This window comes from Monodon monoceros, unplaced genomic scaffold (genome assembly GCF_005190385.1).
Source record: "Monodon monoceros isolate NGI ecotype Baffin Bay Population unplaced genomic scaffold, NGI_Narwhal_1 Super_Scaffold_19, whole genome shotgun sequence".
NCBI lineage: Eukaryota > Metazoa > Chordata > Mammalia > Artiodactyla > Monodontidae > Monodon > Monodon monoceros.
This window is the reverse complement of record NW_021703775.1, coordinates 67,149,282-67,174,553: the sequence shown is the minus strand read 5'-3', so window position 1 is coordinate 67,174,553 and position 25,272 is coordinate 67,149,282. Positions and strand designations below refer to the sequence as shown.

General features: G+C 46.0%; 2 protein-coding genes across 3 annotated transcripts; both read right to left on the bottom strand.

The window, feature by feature from the left end:
- Window positions 1-54: 54 nt before the first annotated feature.
- Window positions 55-4,149, bottom strand: ZNF513 (zinc finger protein 513). 2 transcript variants are annotated; one of them, XM_029231881.1, is made up of 4 exons: window positions 3,537-3,768; window positions 3,130-3,285; window positions 1,321-1,908; window positions 55-1,230 (listed from the first exon to the last, which is right to left on the bottom strand). In XM_029231881.1, exons 1-4 carry the CDS (start codon window positions 3,589-3,591, stop codon window positions 404-406), a joined length of 1,626 nt encoding a protein of 541 aa, XP_029087714.1. In that variant the 5' UTR covers window positions 3,592-3,768; the 3' UTR covers window positions 55-403. The 2 variants fall into 2 exon arrangements, with proteins under 2 accessions (XP_029087714.1, XP_029087715.1); XM_029231882.1 differs by lacking the exon at window positions 3,537-3,768 and adding an exon at window positions 3,834-4,149 and having other exon boundaries at window positions 335-1,230.
- Window positions 4,150-4,395: 246 nt separating this feature from the next.
- Window positions 4,396-24,191, bottom strand: PPM1G (protein phosphatase, Mg2+/Mn2+ dependent 1G). Its single transcript, XM_029231880.1, has 10 exons — window positions 23,816-24,191; window positions 9,637-9,706; window positions 9,080-9,165; window positions 8,609-8,741; window positions 7,510-7,925; window positions 6,794-6,931; window positions 6,233-6,467; window positions 5,720-5,849; window positions 5,325-5,427; window positions 4,396-5,007 (listed from the first exon to the last, which is right to left on the bottom strand). The coding sequence occupies exons 1-10, from the start codon at window positions 23,933-23,935 to the stop codon at window positions 4,804-4,806; spliced, it is 1,635 nt and encodes a 544-aa protein (XP_029087713.1). The 5' UTR covers window positions 23,936-24,191; the 3' UTR covers window positions 4,396-4,803.
- Window positions 24,192-25,272: the final 1,081 nt, after the last annotated feature.

The following is a 25,272-nucleotide window of genomic DNA, read 5'->3' as shown; positions in this document are numbered from 1 at the left end:
TGCTACGGGTGAGGCCAAGCTGTGCTTGCCACTGCCAACTCAGCATAGACGTGGCTTTGTTAGTGTTTCCTTTATTATAAAGCACTGAAATAAGTTAAATAAACAGGTGCGAGGCTGGACAGTCCCCCAGCCAGTTCATCCACCGCCCCTGGGAGCAGTGGAGGTGGATACAGGGCCCTTCTCACTGAGCTTATGAAGTCACATCAGTCAAGGCAAGGCCCCCCTGGTCCATATGGGCCCCCCGCCCATGGGGTTTGGACTGGTCCGTATAGTGCCTAGGTTAGTCTGTGTGGAGCCCCTGGCCAGCGGGGGAGGAAGGTAAAGGTGGCTTCTGGTCCATCTGTATAAAACATACAGGAGGGTCAGGGCTAATTCATAGAGCCCTAGGGGAGAAGGACCTAGTTCAGGGTGAGTCTGTGTGGAGAGCTCGGCTACCAGTGGCACCCAGGGCTGTTGGGCCCCGAGAGCTCAAAACAGAGGGGGGACTGTGAGGTGGCGCCCAGCCCTCAGAGGCAGAGAGGCCAGGCCCTCCTGCCCCACCATGGCCGTGCACCTTCTGGTGGCGTTTGTAGTTGTCCCAGTGGCCCGTGGTATAGGCGCAGGTGGCACAGCGGAAGGGCTTCTCGCCTGTGTGCCGCAGCATGTGGCGTTTGAGGTTCATGCTCTGGTTGCAGCTGTAGTTGCAAAGACTACACCGAAAAGGTTTGTCCCCAGAGTGGATTCGACCGTGACGCTTGAGGTTGGCCAGGTTGCCACAGGCATAGGGGCAGAGGGGGCACTTGTAGGGCTTCTCTCCTGTGTGGACGCGCTGGTGCCGTTTCAGGTTATCCAGATGAGCAGAGGCATAAGGACAGCGGGCACAGCGGAAGGGCTTCTCACCACTGTGCGTCTTCATGTGCCGAGCCAAGTGGTTGGGATAGTGAGTGGCAAAGGGGCAGAGGCTACAGGCAAAGCCTTTGTCACTGGGGCCCTGGGGTCCACCACTGGCACCACTTCCAGTTTCTCCTCGCATGCAGCGCCCACACATGGCTGCTCCCAGCCGACTACCCTCCCCCTCTTCCAGCTCTTGTCCACAGTTCCGGCAGGTCCAAGGGAACAGCAGCTCTGGCAGTGGTTCTGATGCAGTCCCACATAGGCCTTCCCCTTCACTCCTCAGCTGCCCACAGTCCGGCAAGAAACTGGCACCGCCTGGTGGCACATGGAGGCTCAAATCTGGAAGCAGCAGGGCATCTGTAGAGACAGTGAGACCTGGGCTATGAATCCAAGTTCCCCTAAGGCCACCCACCCACGTCCCAGGTTCTTTGGTCCCTGGCTTTTTACCTTCAGGTCGCCGGGGCACTGCCCCCTCCTGCTCTGTGGGACTGGGAGGCCGGGCAGGACGTGGAGCACAGCAGCGGAAGCCACAGGTCGGGCAGGGAGGAGTGGGGGGCCCCGCATGGGTGCGCTGATGCCGCCTCAGGTTGCCCAGGCTGCTGCAGGCAAAGGGGCAGTGGGGACAGCGGTAGGGCTTCTCGCCAGTGTGGGTGCGAGTATGTCGCGTCAGGTTGACGAGCTGGGCTGAGGCGTAGGGGCAGCGGCCACAGCGGAACGGCTTCTCCCCGCTGTGTGTCTGCATGTGCCGCTTCAGGTGGCTCGAGTAGTGGGACACGAAGGCGCAGAGGCGGCATGAGTATAGTAGCCGTGGGGGCAGCGGGGGCCCCCCACCCGGCCCTCCTGCCCCACAACACGGCCCCTCACCTGTGGGCCCCCCACACAGCTGGCAGGCTGGGCCTGGCCTCTCACCCCTGGCCTCCCCTGGACCCCTGGCTGGCTCCTCAACTTCACTCTCCGCACTTAGTGCCCGGCCGCCCCCAGACTCGTCGTCGCTCAGCCCATAGGGAAGCCCAGGCCTGGCCCCCAGAGAGTCTCCTGGTGAGACAGACATGAGAAGAGACATCAACACAGGCTAGGAATAGACTCCAAACTCCCTTTCTCACTTGCGGTCTCCCCACTTGCTGGGCTCCACCCTTCTCTTCAATCAATGATCCTAAAAATTCAACACAAATCATCTACCTCCAAGTCTGGACTAACCTAGTGATGACAGAGTTGTACATAGGACCAATGAATGGAAAAAGATCAAGGGCTCACAGTGGACCACATACTGAAATGAATCAATAATTAAATAATTAACTGATTCTTGGGATAAGTAAAAATACACAAGGCAGAGGCCTGATACCTTTTTCTAGTGCCTCTATCAGTAAGGACTCTTAGTTTTTATTTTATAACCACCTCCATACTATCTCAAGAGGCAAAATTTGGAGGGAAGGGCTTCCCTGGTGGCGCAGTGGTTGAGAGTCCGCCTGCCGATGCAGGGTACACGGGTTCGTGCCCCAGTCTGGGAAGATCCCACATGCCGCGGAGCGGCTGGTCCCATGAGCCATGGCTGCTGAGCCTGCGCGTCCGGAGCCTGTGCTCCGCAACGGGAGAGGCCACAACAGTGAGAGGCCCACGTACCGCAAAAAAAAAAAAAAAAAAAAATTTGGAGGGAAGAGGAAACAAAGTAACACATGTAATACCACTTCTAAGCCTAAAGGATGGATTCTCTTTTACATGGATTTCCTCAATGACTTTCAAAATCATCCTTCAGAAGTGGCATTAGTGGATAGATAGTGCAGCAAACTAGGTTGGGGTGATGCTAAGATCAAAGGGAAGAGGAATGTGGAAGGATATTTAAGGGCAGAGACTAATACCTCCATACAAAGGGAGTTTATGCTGCAGGTGAAAGGGAGTTAGATTAGATATAAGTACTAGCTTGAATGAGGTTGCTTCCCTGAACCTCTTAAAAATAAACTCATCTAAGGAATAGGCTAGGGAGTGGGATAAAGTTATTAAAAGGGCATTTACTTTTAACCAGTTGTTCCATGTGATTCCTCTACCGTCCTATTCATACCACCTTTGAACCAGGCCCCAGAACTTGACCTCAACAAAGTGATGGACCATCAGGCAAACGAAGAAATCTAGCTCAAATCTAAACTGAACCAGCCCCAGTGGCAGGAAACGGTGTTTTGCTCACTGGCACTATACTCTAACCCGCCTCCTAAAGTCTGAGGTTCCAGCGGTCACTTCCTTAAGTCAGTCCCCCAAACCCACCTTCAGAGTCTCTCTCGAAGCCCATGAGCTGGTCGCTGTTGCCGTCACCTTCCTCCTCTTCCTCTTCTTCCTCAAACTCCAGATCCTGGCCTAGTAGTAAATCACTCTCCAATACCAGGGCCCCGGGTCCTTCGTCGAGGGAGTCTTCAGTATCCACTGAAGAGGGGAAGAGGCTGGTAGATCCTCCCTCAGGAACTGTGCCCATCATTCGCACCCGGGGAGCCAGCCCTCGCAGACCGTACTTCCCGCACTCGTAGACCCTCTCGGGTTCCGTTAGTACCTCGATGGGAAGCTAGGAGTCCAGATCGCCCACCCCATCCCTCAAGAGTCCCCCTCCACCCAGACCTGAACCCACACCACTGACCCCACCCCCGCTCCTCCCCACCTCGCAGCCCCTGACCCCTGACCTTTGACCCCCTCGCATTTCACGGGCTGCGGGTGGCTTTGCTTCCTTCGGGGCATCGTGACCGGCTCCAGCCCGACGCGCCTCCGGCCTGCGGCCGCCCGGCCCCGCCCCTCCCAATTCGGCCTGCCCGCCCTTCCTCTCAGGGCCCGCGGGCCGCCCCCATGCAGAGGCGCGGGCCCCGGGCAGCCCCTGGCCCTGGCCCCAGCGCCCAGCTCAGGCCGCTCCCGCCGCCGCCGCCGCCGCCGCCGCGTCCATTCATGGAGCCCCCTACCCCCGCCCTACGGAGACCAGCTGGTACCTCCGTACTCGCTTCCGCTTCCGCTGTCGCAGAGCCACACGGGACGCGTAGTCCGTGGAAAGCAGAAGCCCCGAAAGCGTCCACAGCGTGACCAGGAAGTGATTGTGACGGAAGCAAGCGGGCGAGCCAATCAGGGATCAGATGAAACCTGGCCGGCAAGGAGGGCAGGTCAAACCGTGACCCTGGCTTTAGTCTTAAGGGTCGCCTGGCCGGTTCTGACCCCTCGGTGGAGGAACAAGGAAATCGTTCCTCACCCTAGGAGGGGGTGAGGATGAGCCGCGACGCCAGGCCAGGCTGCCAGCGGCTCAGGGAGTTACCATACCCGACCCCCTCTCCCTGAGTCACACACATCACACGCAGGCAGGTAGGTGGGCAGGTGCGTGCGCGCGCACACACCAAGGGCGCGCACACACACACACACACACCCCACACCACCTCACACACCACCCACACACAGGGAAGGGCTAGGTCGATGCTACTGGTGGGGGCCAACTATGGAGCCAGGGCATCCTGGGTGGCTGGTCTGGACAGGATGGCAGCAGAGAAAAAAGGACACCATGGGCACGATTAGGTTTTGGCCTTTAGTCTGAAAAAGTGTTGACTGAAAGTGTACAACAGAGAGCGGGTACAAGCGGCTGGGGGCCATGGAGCCGCCAATAAAAAAGAATGTCCTTAAATAAAGTTCACAGAGTAAAAACCAGAACCACCAGTCCTTCCCTCCAACACAACAGAGCACAGGCACAGAACCGGTGATGAGCCCCAAGGAGCAAGGAGGCGGCTGGGGAGGACAGCAGAGGCTCCCAGGCTGCTGTGTGGAGGGAGAGCCCTCTTTGGAATGGGCTGAGCCAAGCCACCCAGCTCCCCCTGCACACCTCATAACCACTGCTAAGGCTAAAGGAAAAAGACAAAACTCAGTCTCAGTCTGGAGGGCTCAGAAAACAGTCTAGGTGGGCAGGGGTCTGGACAACCGCTAGTCCCGCTTGGCCTTCTTGTTGTCACTGTTGCCATTTTCTTCAGCCTCCTCAGTAGAGAGCACCGCCTCCAGTTTCCGCTTGCCACTCTCTGGCTGAAGTGCTGCTGTGTTTCGGGGCTTGAAGCAAATGATGATGCAGGTCATGTTGTCACATCCTGTACCGTCCCCAGAAGTGTCTGGTGCCAGGCACTGATCCAGCAGCTACAAAAGGGATGGGGTAGCTCAGCTTCAGAGTTTGAAAACCTTCCTGGGAACCTAAAGTCTCAAAGGGCTGGCCTTGCTGAGACAGAGTGGCAGAAGGAGGGGAACAGGCAACAGGTGTCACAAAACAGGCCACTTGCTAGTGCATGAGGCATAAGGATAAGTCAGGGAAATGAGGGAAAGTGAAACTTTCTAGTCAGAGTTTAGTATCTGTCAGTAATTAGTGATACTCCCAGGCTCTGGTCTTAACTCAGGCCAAAAGAGAAAACCTTGGATACACAGACCAGACACCCTCTCTCCTCTACCCTGGGACTTACCTCTTCCACGATGGATGACAATAACCGAAGCTCCCCATTTTCATCACGCTGACTGATCTTCGATTGAATAAAGTCTATAACTTCCTGGCTGCTCATCACATTCCTGGGGTCAAAAACAACAGTAAGAATCTTCTTTAGTCCCAGCAAGGCAGAGTAGAGGATAGAGGTCACAGATGGCTCAGGCCAACGTAAACATCCACAGAGATTTTTCTCAGCTTTGCCTTAGGCTTGGGGGTCTTGACACCAAGCTGCTGCCTATCTAGGCTCTAATTCTAGAGCAGCCTGAGAAAAGGGGCTGACTACAGCCATTAGAAGGAAGATAAAGCAGCTCAGAGCCCTACAAGTAATGCTGCAGGGGAAAAAAGGGAATTTTAGGGTTTTCCGCCAGTGCTTACCAGATGCCATCACAGGCAATGACCATGAATTCGTGATCGTCAGTGAGAGTCAGCACCTTGATGTCAGGAAGGGCCGAAATCATCTGTTCCTCAGGTGGCAAGTTCTTGTTTCTCTTGTAGAAGTGGTCTCCTGAAGTAAAGGAATGGATGGATGATGAGTAAGTAGTTTGAGCACTTCACAGATTTGTGTTTGAGGCCAGTCAAACCCTGCCATTTATTTCCCTTCTTTACAAAGTTCCATAATCTAGTGGAATGGAGAAGTGAGTTCTAGTTTTTCTGGTTTCAGCCCTGTCTTTGGGTTGCTGAACCTTAGGTCAGTCACTAACCTGTTTTTTCATCATCTAGAAGTGATACCTATTTTACCTATTTCATAGCGATGATTAAGGGACATAGGTAGTAGATACAAAAATACTTGGAAAGATAAAAAGGCCATGAAGATTAAAGTTTGCTATAGGTAGTCTGGAACAGAGAACAAGACCCCAGAAGTTTTTCCCATAGTTTCTTGGCCCTTACCAATGGCTCTGGAGAGGTTGAGGCCACCATTGACTCGCCCATCCATGGTGACCTTGCCACCAGCATTCTTGATGCGTGCTAGCTCCACTTCATCCTCCGGTTTGTGGTCATAGGACATGTCTAAAGCTTTGCCAGCCTCAGACACCACACAGCGGGAGTCTCCTGCATTGGCTACGATCAACTGCTTCCCTCGTATCAGAGCCACCACTGCTGTTGTACCACTGTCAGAGCCAGGCTTAAAAGGAAGAAAAGGACCATCATGGGAGCTTCTGGACACCAGCTGTAATCATTCCCCTACGTCTTCTCATCTCACTAGGACCACCAAGAGCACTTTAACAGACAGGAGGAGCACAGCTTTAATCTTTCCAGATATAGCATGCTCTCCCCCTTTTCTGAGATAATTCTACCCGAAAGGCCTAATTCCCCTTGCAGAGTAAATCCTTCCATGACCATGACTTCAGTGCTAAGATAGGAAGGGACACTTCTCCCAAAATCAAAATCAGAGAATTCACACTTGGCCTCCTGGCTTTCCAGACTCATTGCGCTCCTTTCCCCACACACCTCCTCTTTGCCTTCCATCCCAGGCACCATCATCTCCTCTTCTTCTTCCTCATCCTCTTCAGCCTCCTCAGTGTCATCCTCGTCTTCCTCATTCTCTGCCTCTTCACTGCTGTAGCCATCTTCTTCCTCACTGCATTCCTGCCAGAGGGACAATCCCAGGCTACTGAGACTGAGATGACCTCCTTGCCCCCTCCCCTCAACTCACGCTCAGAACCAAGAGGCCCTGACTGAACATAGATCCTTAAAACACTGAAAGATGCAAATATATGATCATGACAGAAAAATGTGGAGGACGGGAGAGAGGACTAGGATGGATATAACTAATATCCTGAACTAGGTTCAGTGGTCACCAGCAGGAAACCTCGGGCAAGGCCAGAGCTGCTAGCCAAAAGCACCTTCCAGGCAACATGACCAGAAAATAAGTTGCCCAGAAAAACCCAAATATCCAAAGTAACAACCACCAACTTCTTGTTCTCTCTCTAGGAGACAGACTCTGAAAGGCCAGAACTAGATGTGTTTGTTATAATGTCAACAAAGGAAGAGGTTAAGAGGGCTAATGGTACCTGTGTTGGTGGAGATAATGAATTTTAAAAAAGCTTAGACTGTAGTTGGGGGATGATGTCAAAATAGACAGAAGAGAGTAGAAAGCTATGCACGGCGACCAACCAGGCCCTCTCTACAACTTCAACATCTATCTGCCCCCACTGGGCCCTTACCTCGCTGTCTTCCTCCTCCTCCTCCGCCTCATCTGACTCATCCTCACTGTCCTCAAAGAACTTGGACTTAGCAACTCGAGGCAGCTTGTCGGAGGCTGAAGAGCAGGAAGGCCCAGCCTCACCAGTGGGAGTGCCAGGCTCCCCACCTTGGCCTGCCTCAGTCCCACATTCCGAGTTGGAGGAAAGGCCCGTGTGAGCCTTGGCTGTGGGGCCATTTTCCTCTGAAGAAGTTTCCCTAGATGGGTCCCCAGGTCCTGCCTCCCCATTGAGGCCCTGGGACCCTGGTTCCTCGCCTGTCCCAGCTCCAGATTTGCTGTGGGGAGCACCCTTGTGACAGTTCTGCCCGTAGCGTGTCAGCAGCTCTTCAATAGTCATGGTAGCCTCTTCATGCAGCAGTGCAGCCTCCTCATTGTCCACTGCAGGGGAGAGGCTAAATCAGCACCCCATGCCAGACTCCTCATGGAATCAGTCCCTTACTACCTCCACAGCTCTTGCAACCTGAGTTCCAACTTCCCCACCACCTCCCACTCCTAAGGCTCCTCTCACACTTATCAAATCTCAGAAGAACAGCCCTTTGCTCCCTTTTCCTCAAGTAACATCAGCCTCCAGAGACTTCCTTTGGTCTTTGTCTTGCACTCCCTTCTTAGTCAAAGGAATACTAGTTACTATATGTGTTCCCTGTCACCTCTCATTTTTTATTGGTAAGTTGGAAACCCTAATCTGGCTGAGGACCCAGGAAGTCCACAATGCTACTAGTCCAGGCCTAGGGCTCAGGCTTAATGACTGGCTGCTATGGCTAAAGGCAGCTCCAGTCTTAAAAAAAAGATCACATAAACATTAAAATGAACCAGAAAGACCCAGTCGCAATGACAAAAGATGATATATATAAAAATGCTTACAACTACAACACTATGAACTCAACAAAGGTTAATCCTCTCTCTCCTTTTCATAACCACCTGTAGTACAGGAGATTCTTTAACATGAGGATTTCCCAGGTCCCTAGGAAGCCATCTTTCAGAACTGACACACAACTAATATGTATTAAAGAGCAGTTCTTTAATATGCCGATTTCCTTTCAAACAAAAGATGCCACACTCACCATCATCTTCATCAGCTACTTTTTCTTTTTCATCCTCATCCTCAGTGGGTCGCCCTGCAATCTGCGCCAGCTCCTTAATGACTTCCTCAGTGGTCAGTTTGGCATCGATAGCCAGGAAGGCATCTTCCAAAGCCTGAATATAATCAAACTAGTATGAGGCAAGTGTAGGAAGAAGTACGCGGGTACAAAATGAACTGCCTATACACAAGCCTGGGCACGAGGATGAGATGCAAATTAGAGTGTGATCCACCAAGCTGTGAGACACAGACAAATAAAAAACAGTTTAGAGACTTAGGAATCAATAAGGTAGCTCTAAAAAGGATCAAGTGGGAATAAGCTCATTTTAGGTACAGAATTCTTTAAGAAATACAATAAGAAGAAGCTGGGTGGCAATGAAAAAGGAAAAGCCAAGGACTGGAAAAAAAGGGAAAGTCTGCAGAAATGGAGAATGAAGAGTGTGGGAAGACAGACCTTCTGTAGCTTGCCTTCTTTGTAGGCCTTCTGATCTTTGATGATATCAGGAAGATATTTGGCACAGTACAAGGCAACTTCCTCCCCTAGAACAAAGGTAAAGTCACCCAGAGCATAGCTTCACACACATAGAAAGTGATATAATATCAGCACACCATTCTAGAGTGAATCCCAAGTATTGAGGAGATGAATGTCTTAGCACAACTGAAACCTATTTAAAAGACAATGTTTTGGGAAGTTCTGACCAAGAAAATGGATTTCACCATCACCTCTCTCAGGGCTATATTAATATAGCCCATGTCTTTTCTCGCCTGTATACTTAGTTTTCAGTGAAAAAGAGATAAATACTAATGTAGGAAGAGACTTCTTGGATTGAAACAAGGCCTGGTGAGATTAAGAACCAATACACTATCCTCCTGGGAAGGACGAATGGCAGAATAGAGAAAAATAGCACTAGGCAGGAAATTATATCTGAGGACCAGAACCCTGGAAAGTAAAAGAACAAAGGACCTGGAAGTGGGGTCCTAGAATGTTACCATATGATCTGCTAAAGTTACCTCCATGTCCATCGTAGACAGAAAACATAGCTGTCTCACTGTCCAGCTCAGGAATACAGTTGTGAGCATCCTAGGAAAAAGAGCATAATCAGCATTTCTTAAGGTCAAAGGGTATTCTTCCTTGTGCACCTCAGGTCATAAGGATTGCCTTCACACCTTAATCTCACTAACCCTTCCCTGGCTGACCTACATGGCCTAGAAATAAGAAAGGAAGATGGGATGATAAATAAGAATATTACACAGGAGGGAGAAAGGAAGGGAGGGGGAAAAAGGAAAGGAAGGAGGGAGGGAAGAAGGGAAAGAGATGAATCAGGTCACTACCTCTGCAGTCTAGCAGCCTCAGCCTAGGAGATCTCAGTCCAGATGGCAGAATGTTTGGCTGTTGGAACTCTAGACCTGACCCTTTTGGATTTGTGGCAACTATGGGAAGAACCAGAATAAAGGATCTTCAAAGTCACTTCCAGACCCATTCTATGAATCAGTGAACTTAAAGGAAGAAAATGTTAGGGAAGATAGCAAAAAGCAACCTGAGGGCATTACCGACCTAAAAAGTTTCTAGGAGAATCCTAAGACAGCCTGAGTGAAAGCACTAGAAATTGGTAAAGCTACATACATTTAATACTCCCCACCCCCCCAAAACCACCATCTAAACAAATTACTCCCCTTTTCTCTTAAAGTTTAACTCATTTAAGAAGTTACCCCCAAGGCTAGGGGGAGGATATATTTACAAAAGGTATCTTTCCAACAAATAGTTATTAAACTACACTGTGTGTAGTACTTGTTAACTGGAATTTACAATGCCCCATTAAATCAGCCATCCCATCTCCTATCCCCAGCTGGAACTGAGATACCATTTAAATCTGAAGGCACAGCACACCTGAAGAGAAATTTGAAATGGTCCTGCTACACGAACATTTTATTTGGGAGGCTGGGCTTGATCAAATTCTTCTATTAATAAAACTGCCACCCAAACTAATATTCCTGGCTAAGCCAAAGTTCAGGCAAGACTGTCAGACCTAGATAAAAGGGTACCGCCGCTTACCCTGCCCCATCTTGGAAAACAACCCAACCTTCCTTTCAGGTATTCTCTACAGACAAAAAGGATATAATTAGCTATTTACTTTTTTTGTGTGTGTGGGGGTACGCGGGCCTCTCACTGTTGTGGCCTCTCCCGTTGCGGAGCGCAGGCTCAGCGGCCATGGCTCACGGGCCCAGCCGCTCCGCGGCATGTGGGATCTTCCCGAACCGCAGCACGACCCTGTGTCCCCTGCATAGGCAGGCGGACTCTCAACCACTGCGCCACCAGGGAAGCCCCTAGCTATTTACTTTGATTAGTTAGTAAAGTTAATAGTTCTCCTTTGTCTTTCAGATATTAGAATTTAAAATTTTCTAATTATATTGATAGTCAGGAGACCTGAATGTAGTAGTTCTGTTGTCACTAAAATAAGACTATTCCTTCATTATACAAGTCTAGAATATAAAACTTAGGGGGCTTCCCTGGTGGCGCAGTAGCTGAGAATCCGCCTGCTAAGGCAGGGGACACGGGTTTGATCCCTGTGCCAGGAAGATCCCACATGCCGCGGAGCAACTAAGCCCGTGCACCACAACTACTGAGCCTGTGTCCCGCAACTACTGAAGCCCACACACCTAAAGACCGTGCTCTGCAACAAGAGGAGCCACCACAATGAGAAGCCCGCGCACCGCAACTATAGAGAGCCCATGCGCAGCAAAGAAGACCCAACTCAGCCAAAAATAAATTTAAAAAAAACAAAAAAAGGGGCTTCCGTGGTGGCACAGTGGTTGAGAGTCTGCCTGCCAATGCAGGGGACACGGGTTTGAGCCCTGGTCTGGGAGAATCCCACATGCCGTGGAGCGGCTGGGCCCGTGAGCCACAACTACTGAGCCTGTGTGTCTGGAGCCTGTGCTCTGCAACAAGAGAGGCCGCAACAGTGAGAGGCCCGTGCACCGCGATGAAGAGTGGCCCCTGCTCGCCGCAACTAGAGAAAGCCCTCGCACAGAAACGAAGACCCAACACAGCCAAAAATAAATTAATTAATTAAAAAACTCACTTTAAAAAAAAACAAAAAAACCAAAAACTTAGGGTTTTAAAATAGGGAAGGAGAGCACTGAAAAGGAGCTACTCTTTCTTGTATTTCCCTCTGATTGTCTCCAGAAGAAAGTGCTCCAGAAGCTAATGGGCGTCCACAGAAGGCCTCTGATGGCTTATCTATGGTCATTGACACAACTGCCTCTTAGCCTCATCCCCAGGATCTAGAAGAACACCACACACCAAAGGTCATCTTCTTCCTCTCTCCCTCTTCCAACCACTCTACCACCAGCCACACTGACCTCCCATCTCTCTAGACCAGGGTTTATCTTACTGGGCCTTCCTCTCCTATCACCAACATCTTAGCACTTTCTTGCCTTTTATGATTGTCTTTTACCACAGCATCCTCTACAGTGGTTCTCAGAGTTTAATGTGCCTAAGAATTCATTTGTTCATTCATTCATTCATCAAATATCTGAGTATCCATTATGTGCTAGTATGTGTTCTGGGTGCTCAGGATATATCAGTGAACAAAATAAAGACCCACACTTCATAAAACACTTATATTCTAGTGAGGGATATAGACAACAAACACAATAAATAGGTAAATCATATAGAATGATAGCATAATTCACCTAGAAAGATGGTAATGCTATGAAATAAAGAAAAAGTGAGAAGGGATGGGTTGGATGACAAAAGCAGTGAGAGAATCGGCATGGGACACAGTATAGCACAGGTATGCCAAACCCATAAGAAACTGTACCTCAGACGTCACTACCTTGGTCATGCTGTGAGTGTCTGATTAGTTTCAGCAAAACAGTTGTGTCACATTTATGTTGATTTTAATTCTGTTGATTTTGTAGTTTGGTTTGTTGGCATGTAATTTATGTCCAGTTCTATGTTTGTACACATATAAGTAACATTACATTAAAATCATTTTAGTGAATATTGGAGATCCACAAATATTGCTTTCCTTAAAAAAAACAAAACACAAACAAAAAAAATCCATGGAAGATCTCCAAGATATTTTGTTAAATAAAACAAAGTGCATAATGATATATTTAGTAAGCTGCTTTCTGTATAGGAGGGAGCACAGGAATAGACGTTTGCCTTCTCATACTTTAATACTACAAGGACACACAGAAAACTAATAAAAGTAAACTGTGGGAGGGCATGAGGGTGCAGACAGACTGATGGGAGCAAGACTTAACCATGGGAATGTTTAGCTTTTTCAAAAGTAAATGAAATGTCTTTTTAAAGACTCAATATATGCTAAAATTTGAGAGGCTGGTCCAACTAATTTCACTTTTTTGGTAGATGAGAGAGGAGCACTCTTCCTGTCCACTGCTTCCCAGTGGAACAAGAGAATCAACTGGTCTTTCTCTGTCCTGCAACGTACTCTAAATCACAGCTGTATCATTTTTTTAAAAAATAGATCTTTATTGGAGTATAATTACTTCACAATACTGTGTTAGTTTCTGTTGCACAACAAAGTGAATCAGCCATATGCATACACATGTCCCCATATCCCCTCTCTCTTGCATCTCCCTCCCATCCTCCCTATCCCACCCCTCTAGGTCATCGCAAAGCACGGAGCCAATCCCCCTGTGCTATGCTGCTGCTTCCCACCAGCCAACTATTTTACATTCGGTAGCGTATATATGTCGATGCTACTCTCACTTCGCCCCAGCTTCCCCCTCCCACCCCATGTTCCCAAGTCCATCCTCTATGTCTACCTCTTTATTCCTGCCCTGTAACTAGGTTCATCAGTACCGTTTTTTTGTTTTGTTTTAGATTCCATATATATGCATTAGCATACGGTATTTGTTTTTCTCTTTCTGACTTACTTCACTCTGTAAGACAGACTCTAGGTCCATACACCTCACTACAAATAACTCAATTTTGTTTCTTTTTATGGCTGAGTAATATTCCGTTGTAAATATGTGTCACATCTTCTTTATCCATTCATCTGTTGATGGACATTTAGGTTGGTGTACTATCTCTTTTGAACCCACACCTCTATTTAAAAAAATCTTTTTGACTTCTCATCTGTTCCTCATAAGATCATGTGACTTTGAAGCAGATCTGAACACAGGAAAAAATATTTAACCTCAATAGTAATCAAAGAAATGAACATTAAAATAACAAGGAATTATCCTTTTGTGCAAATTAGAATGATGAAAAAGATGAATAGTATCCAGTAATAGTAAGAGTGAAGATAAAAACACATTCTCATGTACTCTGATCAAACAGGAATATAAATTACTAGTTTTCCTGGAGGGCAATTTGGTAATATGTACCACAATGTGCATGTCTTTTGATCTAGTAATTTGACTTCTAAAGGTTTATTTTATGAGACTACTGACACAAGGAAACAAAGATAGGAAGAATGTTCATTACAGCATTACTTATAATAAAAAACAATTATAACCATCTAAATTTCCATGAATAGATTAGATTACAAACAGTACATCCCTCCAATGGAATATATGCAGCTGTCAGAAATGATCAATATGTATTCATTTAGAAATGAATTCACAATATATTGTGATAAAAGCAAAATATTAGGTATCTATGTATATGTCAGAAGTCTGTAAGATCACACATCAAACTTAGTGGAGGGTGAAATCTGAGTAATAATTATATCCTACTTTTCAAGATTTTTATTTTTATTAGCCATATCGTTCCATTCTGAATAATGACCACAACAAAAGAAACCTATGATTGTCCTTAAGCTAGCTGCCAAGCTACCATATACTGTGTGATCTCTGGTCAGCTATCTATTGGTGTGCCTCAATTTTACCCTCTATAGTATGGAATAAGAATATCTACATTACTCATATCATCACAGGACTATCATGATGATGATGTAAAACTTCTTTGTAAACTAGAACATAATATATAAGTATATATATTCTGCTCTGAAATTCAGTACCTGGTTCACATTTGTCTTCTCTATCCTTTTTCTCAAAGGGGAATGCCCACAATAAAGGCTCATCTTATGCCTTGAGGTCTCAGTTCCTAAAACCACTCCACATTATCTTCTCCTCAACTTCTTGGTGAGGTTTTGGATCTGTATCACTTGGAACTGCTCTACCTTCTCTAAGCACTTCAATTTCCCCCTTATATCTTCAATCATAGCTTACATACCTTTACCTTTGTCTGTCTCTGTCCTTTTCTGAGTCAGAGCTAAGTACTGCATATTTCAACTCTGTCTCTTAGCAATCTAGAAGAACTCATCCAACCTTGTTATAACCCGACCAAATGCTTTCTTCACACTTGAATCAGAGCCACTAAGTATCGCTAGTCATAAAATGTCATGAAATCATGTTGATTGTGGTGACTACTTCCATTTAGCACTTTTTTCTGTATTCTGCATTGACTCTTAAATATATTAACCACAGTCAGTCACAAACCTTTCCCACATTATTCAAGCTCTCAATGTTATTTTCCTTTCACTCACAGCAGATGAGCTAACCTCTTACTTTACTTAGATCAAGGTCTTATTTCAAGATCTACCTCATCTTCCCTATTCTAACTCAAAATTTCTCCATAGTTGTATCTAACATCTCCTTCACTTCTGCCTGAGAAGCAATATTTCTCCTCTTTTTTAAAATAAATTTTTTTATTTTTGGCTACGTTAGGTCTTCGTTGCTGTGCGCAGGCTTTCTCCAATTGTGTGGAGTGGGCTTCTCACTGCGGTGGCTTCTCTTGCTGCGGAGCACTGGCTCTATGTGTGCAGGCTTCAGTAGCTGTGGCACGTGGGCTCAGTAGTTGTGGCTCACGAGCTCTAGAGTGCAGGATCAGTAGTTGTGGCACACGGGCTTAGCTGCTCTGCAGCATGTGGGATCTTCCCGGCTCAGGGTTTGACCCTGTGTCCCCTGCATTGGCAGGCGGGTTCTTAACCACTGCGCCGCCAGGGAAGTCCCTCTCCTCTCTTTCTAGATTAACATTTCCTCTTAAACTCAAACCCTTCTCCTTCAAGATCATACTTCACGAAGCAGGCAGTCACTATAACAGCAATCCAAATAGCCATTTTGCAGGCTTCACTCTCCCCAACGGCTGTATGTAATTAAATAGTACAAACCATGTCAGCTTTCTCAAAAGTTCTCTTGGGTTCTGTGAAGAACTGTAGTTCTATACCTCTAATTGCCTGTTTCTACAGGATATCCCTTCTCCACCTCAAGCTTAATATATGTAAACAGGAACTTAGCAGTCTCCAAAAAAATCAGAGCTTCCCCTACATGTCTTATTTCTGTCAATGGAATCTTAACTCTCCTAGCAACACCTAATATCAGTCACTCCTTGACTTCCTGGCTGTCTTCCACCAACCATTACTGAGTCCTGCTGACTTTTCCCTCATAACTGTGATCCTGGATTACTTTATTCTTAATGGTATTTTAACTGCTCTCCTGTCTCTATTCTCTGCCCCCTGTAATTCAGCCTACATACATCCAGCTGCCAGATTAATCTCCCTAACATAACATTTTATTGCTAGGCCCTTCAATGGACTCTACTGCATTAGATTAATTCCATACAAGTTACTGGCAATTTAAGGCACTCAGTAATCATTCCTATCCATCTCCATAACCTAACCTCTTTAACTCATACCATTCCCCAAAAGAAACTACTCTTGACACTCTTGATACTGAACACCCTACCCCAGCAAAGTAGTAAGCATGCCTGCTTCAGTCTTTCCTCCTATCCTTTCGTCTAATGCTTTTCTTCTCCCACTTTCCTCCTCCCCATTTGTTACCACTTATACTCTTTCCTAAAGGTCCAGTTAGTCTCACCACCTCCAAGAGATCTTTCTTCATCACACCAATACTCTGTGATCATTCCCCACCCGAACTCTTTTAATATTTATTGCTTCTACCAATAATTTGGCACTCAGCATACGCTATCTTGTATTGTTATCCAACATTCCATAGGGGAAAAGGGAGTCCTAGGTCCAAAACAGCATGAAAACAGACTGTCTTAAATTTCTTTACAGCGCTGGGGCCTAACAGTATGTTCTGTAACACAGCAGGATGTTTACTTATGATGGTGAGTTCCCAGCTGCCTCAGAACAAATATCTTAGGGATACCTCCTCCTTCATTTACTACCCAAAACCTAAAGTTGTATCATAACACAATAACCACTGAGGTGGTATGAAAGAAATGATGCAGAACACACAGATCACCTGAATGAGGGCTCTTATGTCTTGCTTTACTAAATTATATATCACACAGCCCCTTCTGACCTTCTAGACACCAGTGGATCTGCTATTAATAAAGACCTGGTTATCTTTCCTGATGTCAATTTCCTAAGGTTACAAATACATCCGCAAAGGCTCCTGTGTCACTTGATCGATCATTTAGGTTTATGATACTTAAATTTATCTAAATCTTTGCAATTCAAGATAAAACTTTTGAAGGTGGTTGGAAAGGGAACTACATTTTTGGTTTTAAAAAGTCATGTATTACTGTCTGACTTTTAAAATTATATGCATGTATTACCACTGTGCTATAGACTGAATGTTTTGTGTCTCCCTAACATTCCTATGTTGAAACTTCATGGCCAAAGTGATGGTATTTGGAGGTAGGGGCTTTGGGAGGTAATTAAGTCATGAGGGAGGAGCCCTCATGAATGAAATTAGTACCCTTATAAAAGACCCCAGAGAGGTCCTCTGCCTTGTGAGGACACAGCTAAAACACAGCCACTATGAACCAAGAAGTGGGCCTTCTCCAGACACCTTGATCTTAAGCTTCCCATTAGGGTCTCAAAGAGATATTTACACACCCATGTTCATAGCAGCTTTGTTCAAAAGAGCCAAAAAGTAGAAGAACCCATGTGTTCATCAACAGATGAATGGATAAACAAAATGTGATATATACATACAAAGGAACATCATTAAGCCTTAAAAAGAAAGGAAATTCTGATACATGCTATAACATGGATGAACGTTGAGGACATTATGCTATGTGAAATAAGCCAGTCATAAAGACAAATCTGTCTTTATATGAGGTACCCAGAGTAGTCAAATTCATAGAGACAGAAAGTAGAACAGTGGTTGTCAGGCGCTGGGGGAAGGGGGAATGGGGAGTGGTTTAATGGGTATAGAGTTTCAGTTTTGCAAGATGAAAAGAATTCTGGAGACTGGTTGCACAACAATGTGAATCTACTTAACGCTACTGAACTGTACATTTTAAATGGTTAAGATGGTAAATTTTATGTTATGTGTATTTTAGCAAACAAACAAACTTCCTACAAAGAAAAGCCCAGTCTCAGATGGCATCACTGGTGAGTTCTACCAAATATTTAAAGACTAATTAATAGCAATTCTTCACAAACTCTTCCAAAATACAGAAGACGGGGTGACACTTCCCAACTCATTCTATGAGGCCAGTATTATCCTGATACCAAAGCCAGACAGACATCACAAGAAAACTATAGACTTAATATCATTAAGATAGTAATACTCATCAATACATCTACAAATTCAGAACAATTCCTATCAAAATCCCAGATGCCTTTTGTACTGAAACTGACAAGCTGATCCTAAAGTTCATATGGAAATACGAGGGACCCAGAAAAGAAGAAACAAGAAAAGGAACAAAGCTGGAAGACTCGTACTTCCCAACTTCAAAACCACAAAGCTATAGTAACCAAGACAGTGTGGTACCATATATCAATGGAATGGAATTAAGAGTCCAGAAATAAACCCTCATATTTATGGTCAATTGATCTTAAACAATGATGCCAAGATAATTCAGAAAGGGAAAAGAATACGCTTCTTAACAAATGATGGGGACTTCCCTGGTGGTTCAGTGGTTACGAATCTGCCTTCCAATGAAGGGGATGCAGGTTCGATCCCTGGTCAGGGAACTAAGATCCCACATGCCGCGGGGCAACTAAGCCCTGAGCTGCAACGCCCTCGCACTCTAGAGCCCATGCGCTACAACTAAAGAGAAGCCCACACGCTGCAACGAAGATCCTGCGTGCCGTCTAAGACTCGATGCAGCCAAATAAATACCTAAAAAAACAAAAAACAAAAACAAACAACACTGGGACAAACACATATCCAGATGTAAAAGTTTGAACTTGGACCCCTTCTTTACACCATACACAAAAATTAACTCAAAATGGATCACAGACCTAAATGTAAGAGCCAAAACTATGAAACTCTTAACAGATAAACTGGACTTCATCAAAATTAATAACTTTTGTGCTTCAAAGGACACCAACAGGGGCTTCCCTGGCAGTCCAGTGGTTAAGACTCTGCACTTCTACTGCAGGGTAGCACGGGTTCGATCCCTGGTTGGGGAACTAAGATCCCACATGCCCACATGCTGCTCGGCATGGCCAAAAAAAACAAACAAACAAACAAAAGGACGAAGGATCTGAACAGCCATTTCTCCAAGGATACAGAAATGGCCAATAAACACAAGGAAAAATGCTCAAATATCATTAGCCACCACGGAAATACAAGCAAAACCACAATGAAACATCATTTCACACCCACCAGAATGGCTATAATTGGAGGAAAAAAAAAAAAGATAACAGGTGTAGGGAGGAGGTAGAGAAACTGACACCCTCATATACTGCTGGTAGAAATGCAAAATGGCGCAACCACTTTGGCAAACAGGCAGTTCCTCAAAATGTTAAACGTGGAGTTACTATATGACCCAGCAATTCTACTCCTAGGAATATACTCAAGAGAAATAAAACTTATTTCCACACAAAAATTTGAACATGAATATTCATAGCACCATTATTCATAATAGCCAAAAGGTGGAAATCCAAACCACCATCAACTGATGCAGGAATAAACAAAATGTGCATACAATGGAAGATTATTCAGCCATAAAAAGGAATGACTTACTGATTGATTCATGATACAACCTGGATGACCCTTAAAAATGTTGTTTAGGGGCTTCCCTGGCAGTGCAGTGGTTAAGAATCTGCCTGTCAATGCGGAGGACATGGGTTCGAGCTCTGGTCCGGGAAGATCCCACATGCCACAGAGCAACTAGGTCCATGTGCCACAACTACTGAGCCTGTGCTCTAGAGCCTGCAAGCCACAACTATTGAGCCTGCACGCCACAACTACTGAAGCCCGCGTGCCTAGAGTCCGTGCTCCGCAACAAGAGAAGCCACCGCAATGAGAAGCCTGTGCACTGCAGTGAAGAGAAGCCCCAGCTCACCGCAACTAGAGAAAGCCGGCACGCAGCAACGAAGACCCGACGCAGCCAAAAATAAATAAATTAATTAAAAATATATGTATATTGTTTAGTAAAAAGCAACCAGACATAAAAGGTGACATATTTATATGAAATGTTCAGAATAAACAAATCCATAATGTAAATTAGTGGTTGCCAGGCATTAGAGGAGGGGGGATAGGGAGTGACTAATAATGGCTACAAGATTTCTTTTTCGGGGGATGAAAATGTTCTAAAATTAATAGTGGTGATGGCTGCACAACTCTGTGAGTATATTAACTATTGAAATGTACACTTTAAATGGATATGGTACCTGAATTATATCTCGATACAGTTGTTTAAAAAGGGACCTGTATATACATTTTCAAGTACTATGCATGATTAAAAGTTGACACACTCCATCTCTGAACTAGACTTAGAGGGAGACAGAAAACAACTCCACTGGAACTGGTACTCAGTTTACAGTGTCATTAAACATCAGTGATGCTTTCAGTTCCAAAGATTTGTGCTTCCAGACAGCACAATTTTAATGGCAGCTAACAGTGGCAAGAACTACTGATCAGATCTGTCAAATTTCACACTCAAATTCAAGCCCTTACCTCTCAAAGTATAATTCCAAGATGGTAACCCAATAGAGGGTCAGGGGTTCAGAAGCAGTATTAACTGCTAGGGGATTGGGCAGCAGAAATAATGTAAAATATTCTTGAAATCTTGAGAAATAAGTTCTGACTGTAACTTACAGTTGCTTGAAAACTTATAAAGGAATAGTATAGTAGAAAACAATTTCTCTATATTAATGGACATACATTCGATATCATTTCATGCTAATTTTGAATTGTAAAGAATAGGAACTGCATGCTGATCAAAAAGAATGTCCTTTTATGAAAGTTGCTTAACTGTATCCTAGACAAAGGAATTCTGATCTGGTTCAGTAAGTAAAAAGTGCTTTAAGCTACAGATGAGACACTAATCTGAGGTACAAACAATAAATGCTCTTCAGCCTCAGATGCCCTCTCTCAAGTGGAACCCCACAGCATGCTTGTGGTATCTCATTTTATATTTCCCCTATTAATATAATGATTTAAACTGTCATGCATGTACCTTTAAGAACTTTCTGCTCAACATTATCTATATTCAATTCTAGATGACCCTCTGTGATTACTAATAAGCCAGCTTCTATATGGCAATAAACAGCTAGCCTACTCAAATTTATACTCTAGGTATTGATGCTGCCTTTAAAAGGGACAAATATAAGATATATATATAGATATATAGATATAGATATAGATATCCTAATTCCTCACAGGAAGCAATTTTGTCACTTCCAGAGAACCTCATAACCAAAAACTAAAAGTACTCTAGTCTCTTTGAGACTACATCAACTAAAACTGTTTTCAGATTGGACTTCTCATTAGACATCAGAAACTCAGAGCCTTTCCATATATATTTCTCAGGCACCCTTCCACAACCTACCTGTTAACCCCCAAAATACATACCTCAACCAGCTTGAGGGTCCCTCCAAACCATGGAGAAGGAAGAAGGGAAGGGAACATCAACTGTGGTATTTTGATTACCCCTCCTCAAAACACCCTGGTTCCACAGCAAGAGGGGCTGGAGAGAGGCAGAAAGTATAAAATGCCAGCTATTGATAGTTGCCATTCTTGCCTCAAGAGAAGGGATAAAACGGTACTCTCTAAGGCTGACTATACATCAGTCAGGATTTCAGTAACCTTTATAATGTGTATGGGTGTGATAAACTTACCTCAACTAAATCATTAGGACCAGGCAAATAAGGTCAATAGAATTAATAAACTGGTGAAATTCAGCCCTAAAGGTTAAGAGGGACAGGAGTACACTTTCTGAAAAGGTAAGATTCACTCAAGAGGCTAGAAGTCAGTTCTTTTCTTGCCATAGCAAAGAAACTATGTTACACTTCAGGGAGAAAGGAAACAAAGCCAGAAGCAAAAGTATCAATGCAGCAGAACAGGATCCCAAACAGGACTTCAAGAAGATTTGATTGGGTCTACTTAACTATTCAAACAAAGGGAAATTCAGAAATCGCATAATAAGATTTTAAAACCCTAAGTGGTTATCTCTCAGGAGGAAGATTAGGATCTAAGGAATAGTCTAGCAAGATCTCTACAAACCAAACAGCCCCTGATGAAAACAGTTATGTTCTAATTACCAGAGGAGAAACCAAAAATAAAGGGAAATGCCCTGCAGGGAAGAAGCAAACAGTACAGAATCACTGGGCAAAAGACTTGGAAAATTGATTATCCAAGCAACTCAGTTCATAAAGAAAACTAGAAAGAGTAACAAAGTGGAACAACCACAGCAGAGAGGAAAGTGGAAAATATGGAATAAGAAACCCAAAGGAAAAGCCTTACTGTGACATGAGATAGTCACCTCAAATCTTACAATCAGAAAATGCCATAGAACTGGAACCTCCAAATTACCAGCTAACCCAAACCCCAGACTGACAATGAAGCTACATCCAGATATTTCTACCAGCCAGACAATTACATTTACCAAGCACCCAGTAAACTCAATACTGTGCACCATAGAGAAATCTGTTGACACAGGTGAGAACAGTGTGTAGTATAGGTCTTGAACAATTTTCATCCTACAGATTCTTTCCACCAAGGCACAAGCAACCTAATCTCTCTGGGCGTCGGTTTTTGAGCTGTAAAATGTGGTGAGATGAACTATATAGGATCCTCTCCATTCCTGAGATTTTAAGCAGATGATAAAGTTTGCCATGGGTATAAAATGTGAGTCTGAGAACAAACCATTTAAGTTTATACTGTCATTCCAGAGCTAACCACAGGGAGGAGTGAGGGATTTGATGAAATTCCCAAGGGAGACTTTTGGCTGTTACCTGAAGCCCACCTAGTAAGTGGATAAACCTTCGATCCCAGACATAATTAGCGCATTTCCCTGGCTCCTCTGTCTAGACCTCACAAAACTCTTCACAAAAACACGTCTTACACATGTCTTTCTTCCCTTCCCTCCTACCATAGTTTTCTCTGTTCTCCTTTGTAGTTTCACACCCATTTGCCCAACACTACTCCTTTTTAACCAGAATTTTTCCATTTTTCCCTTTTATCGATAGTAAATTTTTTTATAAAAGAAAAATCAGTTCTCTGTAGGATAAGAAAAAAAAAGTTGATGAAATGATTGAAAATCAAGGAAACTATAAGCTACAACAAGCACAGGCAAAATGACAATTACTAAGTTTTAGAGAAATTCCGAGCGAGAAAAAAACATCAGGCATAATTTTAAAGGAAATTATAGTGACTGACACAGTTCAAGGCTTCCAAAGGCCAAGAAAGGCCCTGAAAGAATACAAATGAGTGACAATTCTTGGAGGTCAAGTCAAACCTCTGAAATTAACATGTGGTGCCCAGGGCCAGGCATCCAGGTATTAAGATTTTGAAGCGGACTATTTGCGTGGCTTCCTTTCCTGTCAAACTCCTCGTCCAAAGACGCCTCACACATCGCTTTTTTTTTTTTTTAAGTACAGTCATTCACATCTATCCGCCTCTCTCTAGCAAAAGTCAATGGATAAATAGTCCCTCTCTTCATCTTTACTCCCACATTAAACCTCACACCGTTTACGAGCCTGGAGGGCTAGTTTGTCACGAGAGGATGGAGCGAAGGCACGGGGAGGTCGGTCAGTGGGCGGAAGGTGCCTCTCCCCACATGGCCGAGCCCTCGCCGCCAAGCTGGCCACCGTCACACGGTCTCCTAGCACCGGCAGCTCCCTCTCGGCCCCGGCCCCGCTCTCGCTGTCGCCCCCCCAATTTGCCGCTGCGGTCACAGGCTCTCGATTCGGACCCTTCCCCGGGGATGACCCCATCCCCCCCGGCTCCCTTTCTCCGTCAGGTTCCCGCCCTACAGCCGTCAGCCTATGGGCCCCTCCCGCCTCACCTCCATGGAGACGCGCCAGCCTTGCATGGCGGAGAAGCCGTAGGGCAGCGGCAGCCGCGAGGCGCCAACCCCGTCCCCAGAGCACTTCACCGTGTTGGGCTGGGAGAGGTAGGCACCCATGGCGGCGGCTGACCGGCGGCCTCAGGGGCAGGCGAACGGAGCGCGACCCGTGCCGGCGCCGGAGCCGGAGCCCCGGGTGCGCGCGTGGCAGGAGTGGGCCCGGCTGCGCGGCCGACGCAAGGTGCCGGTGAAAGGCGCGAGGCGGCCCAGGTGGCGGTAACGGGACCGGAGCACAGAGGGAGCGGAAGCGGAAACGGCGCCGCTTCAGACCCCGCCCGGCCGGCGCGGCGCGGCGCGGCGCTGCGGACAGTCATTTCCTTAGCAACTCGCCCCGCCCGCGGGGACAACGGCCCGCCCAACCGCCCTCCCGCGAGATTGGCGCGGCCACGCCCGCCAACGGCCGCGGCCTCCTTGGGGAAGACTGGGAGGTTGTTCCTCGCCAGTATCTCTCCCCAACTGTCCCCCACTGTCCCCCGCCTCCGCTCCCCTACCGCGGCCTCTCGCGTTTTGTCTGAAGCTCTTTTGTGCGGGACCTGGCACTTCCGGTTCATCTTCCAGCGTGTCAGCTCACTCTCCACCGCGCCCTCAGACTCCCTCAAACCCCGCCCCGTACAGTTCAATTAAAGTTGGCTAGTGTTCTGAGCGCAAGAAGTACCCTGGCCAGGCTTTGTGAGGCCTATGCGAGTAGGATGTGAGAGAGTCTTTCTGACAAAAGAAAATGAAGACCTCGATCTGTGACCCAGTCTATACTGGTCGAGAAGAAATCAAAGGAGAGTGGAAGAGCTGTTGCTTGAGGTCCTCAGGATGCCCCAGGCATGCGTTATACCAGGGGGAGAAGGGAATAATGTTACAAGGTTGCAGGGTGAAGAATGAAAGTAAACTGCTTTGGTGAGGGTTTTTGAGGAAACTATCTGGCCTCGTTGGAAATTGATTTTAAGTGGTAATATTAGATAGGATAGAGATGGCCGCAAGCGCCAAAATGGGTGACTTGGACTTCACTGCTATCCTGGTGTAGCACTTGGGGATTGTTGGTCTAGTCTTCGTGTACAGTGTAGATTGGAGGGAGAGTCTGGAAACTAACTGGTTAAAGGGCTCTTAATCTAAGCATGGGACGAGAAGGGCAGGGACTAAGGTGGGTGGCAATGGGAATAGAGATAAAGGAACAAATTAGACGATAAGAAATGGACAGAATTTAGTAACAGATTGGATTCAGGGGGTGGAAGAGAAAGGGAAAATTCTCAAAGGATAAGCAGATTAATTCTTTTAAAATGCAAAGATCATGGCTTCCTCCTACTCTTCAGATAGTCCAAATTCCTTAACATAGTTTACCAGACCCTTCATGCTTGAAAGGCTTCTTCCATGTCTCTCCCATTCCTCTCCATTTCCGCTACCCAGTG

What these genes read in the sequence shown, in the direction of transcription:
- ZNF513 (XM_029231881.1), bottom strand. Translation starts at nt 3,591, where the DNA reads ATGCCCCGAAGGAAGCAAAGCCACCCGCAGCCCGTGAAATGCGAGGGG. An exon ending in GAAATGCGAGGGGGTCAAAG is followed by an intron (nt 3,286 to 3,536) that starts GTCAGGGGTCAG and finishes TCCCCTCTTCAG; the next exon opens with TGGATACTGAAGACTCCCTC. An exon ending in AGTGCCCCGGCGACCTGAAG is followed by an intron (nt 1,231 to 1,320) that starts GTAAAAAGCCAG and finishes CTGTCTCTACAG; the next exon opens with ATGCCCTGCTGCTTCCAGAT.
- PPM1G (XM_029231880.1), bottom strand. Translation starts at nt 23,935, where the DNA reads ATGGGTGCCTACCTCTCCCAGCCCAACACGGTGAAGTGCTCTGGGGAC. An exon ending in TGTCTACGATGGACATGGAG is followed by an intron (nt 9,166 to 9,636) that starts GTAACTTTAGCA and finishes CCTTTGTTCTAG; the next exon opens with GGGAGGAAGTTGCCTTGTAC. An exon ending in ATTGCCTGTGATGGCATCTG is followed by an intron (nt 5,428 to 5,719) that starts GTAAGCACTGGC and finishes TTTTGACCCCAG; the next exon opens with GAATGTGATGAGCAGCCAGG.